This window comes from Lolium rigidum, chromosome 4, assembly GCF_022539505.1.
Source record: "Lolium rigidum isolate FL_2022 chromosome 4, APGP_CSIRO_Lrig_0.1, whole genome shotgun sequence".
Lineage (NCBI taxonomy): Eukaryota > Viridiplantae > Streptophyta > Magnoliopsida > Poales > Poaceae > Lolium > Lolium rigidum.
The window spans coordinates 7,768,463-7,772,614 of NC_061511.1; the positions used below are offsets into that span (position 1 = coordinate 7,768,463).

At 42.8% G+C, this 4,152-nt stretch overlaps 1 protein-coding gene across 6 annotated transcripts; it reads right to left on the minus strand.

The window, feature by feature from the left end:
- Positions 1-310: 310 nt before the first annotated feature.
- Positions 311-3,876, minus strand: LOC124708000 (pre-mRNA splicing factor SR-like 1). 6 transcript variants are annotated; one of them, XM_047239690.1, is made up of 6 exons: positions 3,672-3,876; positions 2,675-2,980; positions 2,167-2,247; positions 1,788-1,859; positions 1,424-1,494; positions 1,123-1,236 (listed from the first exon to the last, which is right to left on the minus strand). In XM_047239690.1, the coding sequence occupies exons 2-5, from the start codon at positions 2,960-2,962 to the stop codon at positions 1,462-1,464; spliced, it is 474 nt and encodes a 157-aa protein (XP_047095646.1). In that variant the 5' UTR covers positions 2,963-2,980; positions 3,672-3,876; the 3' UTR covers positions 1,123-1,236; positions 1,424-1,461. The 6 variants fall into 6 exon arrangements, 4 of the variants coding, with proteins under 4 accessions (XP_047095643.1, XP_047095646.1, XP_047095645.1 ...); XM_047239689.1 differs by having other exon boundaries at positions 1,132-1,236; positions 1,458-1,494; XR_007005033.1 differs by having other exon boundaries at positions 1,151-1,236; positions 1,458-1,646.
- Positions 3,877-4,152: the final 276 nt, after the last annotated feature.

Below are 4,152 nucleotides of genomic sequence, written 5' to 3' on the forward strand. Positions count from 1 at the left end.
GATGGATGGACCAACAAGGGAGACTGATGCGCTGTCAATTATTATTTTGAAAAATAAAAAGAGACATCAGCCACGCCTGATGTTGATTTAGGAAAATATTTAAAAAGGAGACATCAGCCACACACGACAGCAATTCTTATACACATTTTAATGGCCACGCCGGTTTCATTCTCTATCTTCTCGACAGCAAGGATATTTCATTCTTACCTATCTGTGGACATCAGCAACAGGAATCATCTAATCCTGTAGGTGAAACACCGAGCTTAGCATATTAAGGTTTGTGTCAATGAGGAATTTGGTAATGATCAAATGGACTCGAAGCATATCCAGAAGAAATGAATTGGTAACGCAGGAAACCAACATCAAGTACAAGTGTTTACAAGGACTGAGCTCTCACAAATGTCTACGGGCAGATTAAATGGTGCAGTAACACCATATGGCCTGGGTGAGGAAATCAGAGGTTCAAGTTTACCTCCATCTAGAGCCTCCCAGCCTGATAACCTCCTCCGCACATGAATCATGGTGGCGCGGCTTGGCATCACCATCATCCTTCTTCTCAGTTACATCACCGTACAGGTCTTTCAGTTTGGCTAGGTTGCTCAAGGCAGCAGCGGCCTTCTCTTTGTTCAAATCCCCAAATGGACTAGATCGATGCTCATTCCTGCTCTGGCTCTGGCTTCGGCTCCTGCTCCTGCTGCGGCTCCTGCTCCTATGACGTGAGCTGGAGCATCTGTGTCTGCTATTGTCATGCTCCCTTCTGCTATCTCGTCTTTCTTCTGAATGCCTGGACCTGTGGTAGTCCCGGTCCCTGCTGCCACGGTCATAGTCTCTCATCTCCCTATCATAATCCTTGTCGCGACTTGAACGATCATGTTCTCGGTCACGGCTTGAACGGTCCGTATTTCGGTCACGGCTTGAACGGCCATTGTGAGGGCTGTCCCGGCTTCTACTACGACGAAATGGTGAAGATGATCTTCGATGATCATCTTGGGTAACTGTTCGCCGAACTGGAGACGAATCCCTTGTGGAAGCACGGTGTGGAGCACGCTGTCCGAAAGAAACTGACAAAGAAGCTTTAACAGAAGGGGGGCGACGGGCCATATCCTCTGATCCATGACGACTGGAGTCTCCAGTCGCCCCAGAAAGCTTAGTTGGCAGCTTCATCTTCTCCAGATTTGCTGTTACTTGACGAACTACTGGAACAGGAACTCTTGGAAGGATACTGTCGAAGTAGTACTGCACCATGAAAATACAAAGCAGTCAATATAAGCTTTGCTGGCATAAAGTCAACATAAGGTGACATGATTCGATCCATTATAGGGATATGGCAACTGAGAATTACGAAGGAAAAAACCTTGAACTAACCTATTTTGTATGCAGCTATTCAAATAAGAAAAAGAAAAGGTTAAAGGAGAGAATATACTATGAACAGGCTATGTTGTCGAACCATGACTTGCCTGACTAAGAAAATTGCCCAGTTAGTTGGCATAGTTTCTGAAGATAAAGACAATAAACGCAGGATTAAACACTGTTCACAGCCATTAGAACAAAATAGGTGAGTTAAACTTATCTGAAGCCACAAATATCATGGAGAAATAATCCCATGTAGTATAGAAATCAACTTCACATGAGAACTGAAGGATTAGCTACAGATAGGTAAGCCAAATAAGGAACCAACTTTTGGACATAACTATCCTGGCATGGAGCTTAATTTACATGAAACGCTAATAAAAAAAATGATAGGCAGAGAATGCACTTATGAAAGAAGAGGAACTTAAGATGCAGACCTGTCCAAGTATCAGATCACGCACATATACACCCATGTTTGTCGTGCGACCATTAGATCCAGGGGAGAATTCCTGCATCATGAACAAATATTACATGATTGAATCAGCTCTTATCCAAACTAACTATCTCATTAATCAGAAAAATATTACATGATTGAATCAGCTTCTTATCCAAGCTAACTATCTCATTGATCAGACAAACATATGAACAGCATACGTTCTCTCTTAATTGTAAATGTGTATTCATTATGTCAATAGATCATGTTATCTGGAAATTGAACGGAAGCTGCATACAATTATGGACATATAAAAGTACATATAACGGTGGGAGACGCAAAAGAATTGGAAATAATAAACAAAAACTCAAAAACAGCAATACCTCATCATCCTTCAAGTAGGGCTCATACCATGTCCATAGGATCTTTGGATCTGCAACATATCGAAGATACAGGAATCCTATCTGCAAGACAACACCAATTGGTTATTAACCAGAAACCAACTAATTATCAAACAGGATAAAAGACAAACAAAAAATGCTCACAAATCCAATGCACAGACTGGTACACTACAGCTTGCAAACTTTGTCATCCACGTGTCCTAGGACCAAAAACGAGACACAAGGCCATCCAAGGAAGTCAAAGGACTGTTAGTGGTTATAACAAAAATGTAAAAGAAATACATATTAGTGAATGAAAAGAAAAACAATGAAAGAGCTGCTTCTTTAGGATAAGTGGAAAGCACAGATCTGTTACGGCAAAGATGCTAACATTGGGTTCTTGTGTAACTTCGAGAAAACCTAGTGCATGCATTAATCACACATCTAACGAATAGATAAAACATCATGAAGTGTGGCATTCGTCAAAAAGAACTCAGGTCAAGGAACTTACAGCTCTAATGTACGGGGAGTCAGGATGCTTCAACAAACCATGCATCTGTTTAACAGTAAGCTTCATTGTGAAGAACTTGTAGAGTAGACAAAATGCAGTGGAGGGGCCCCTGCAATTGCCAGTCATCCAAGGCTCCACATGATCAACATGGTAGAAGATCTCGTCGATGACCTCGTGATAGGTCTTCATCCTGTAGAGCTCCTTGAAGTAATCAGAAGAGATGATGTTCATACAAAGAACCTTCTCCATCAGCATATCAATGGGCTTCCCTGAAGTCTGTATCTCCATGTTTCTGCGAGCACAAGTCTGAAAAAAGAAAGCAAAGGGATCCTATTAGCTCAAAAGCCTCAAAGCTTATTTAACGTGCAAGTAGACAAGTAGAATATAATCAATATTTTACCCAAAATATGAGGAAAAAAATAACGAAGCTCTGCTACAAATATTGAGCGAATATATACTAATCTTTTGCCTTCTGAGACACATGTACACCAGTCTCCACACGGCTGACTCAAGGTCGAAATTCTACGATGTTACTATCAGTGTTTCCAATAAGTAATGACATCCAATCAAAGCTGCCAGCAGGAGAGAAAAAAAACACTAAATCTTAATGAGTGACACTTCTTAACTTTATACCACGGCGATTAAGAGACTCAAGAATTCTATGATAGTATGATGTCCGAGCAACCTGCAACGAGCCTTTTTCACCATGTATGTAGCTACATATTTCTCAAAACACATAATCTCTCCAATATATTGCTGCTGCAGTTCTATTGCGTCGAGAAAAAAAAAACTAGGAACAGTTTTACATGTAGATTTTGCGACTACGACCCGTATAAATTGGAAACCCTAACGGCGGTGAACGATTTCATCCAGATGGCATTCCCATCGATTCCGCGTGTAATAGCAAACAAAGGCTCGAAAATAGTAATCGGCGAGTCAAAATCTTCGTGACAAGCAATCGGAAAATCTACGTGGCCAGAGACAGAGGGATACTCACACGAGGGATGCGGGCGAACCCTAGGACCTCCTCGGATTCCAAAAGCACGGGCAGCTCGCGCAGATCCGAAGCAAACGAGATGGCGCCGCTCGGTAGAAGATTTCGCTCGTCTCCGCGCCGGCGAGAGTGATGGCGGCGGGTAAGATGGTTGGGATTCGGCTGTAGCTGGGAGCCTGGGAGGTCGCCGGAGATGGACGATGGAGGGGAGGAGAGGGTCGGCTGTGGATTTGTGGAGGTGGGAGAGTCGCGTACGACTCGGAATCCAACAGTTTATTGGGCTTTTCGGCGTTTCCTGGGCTCTCCCCGAGTCCGGGCCATTTTCTCCAAAAAGAGTCTAGGCCCATTATATGACTAGACTGTAAGTCCGGTTCATTTTTTTCTTTGACCGTGTGACAATTTGAAAATTTGTTCTTCGGGGTGTTTTGTTTTCTCTTGCAGGGAGTTTTTTTTTCGAGAACACGGTACAACGCAGACGCTCACA

Coding starts and splice junctions, on each gene's coding strand:
- LOC124708000 (XM_047239687.1), bottom strand. CDS start 2,962: ATGGAGATACAGACTTCAGGGAAGCCCATTGATATGCTGATGGAGAAG. Junction 2,248..2,674: donor ACTCCCCGTACATTAGAGCT/GTAAGTTCCTTG, acceptor GTTGTCTTGCAG/ATAGGATTCCTGTATCTTCG. Junction 1,237..1,787: donor GTGATCTGATACTTGGACAG/GTCTGCATCTTA, acceptor TTCATGGTGCAG/TACTACTTCGACAGTATCCT.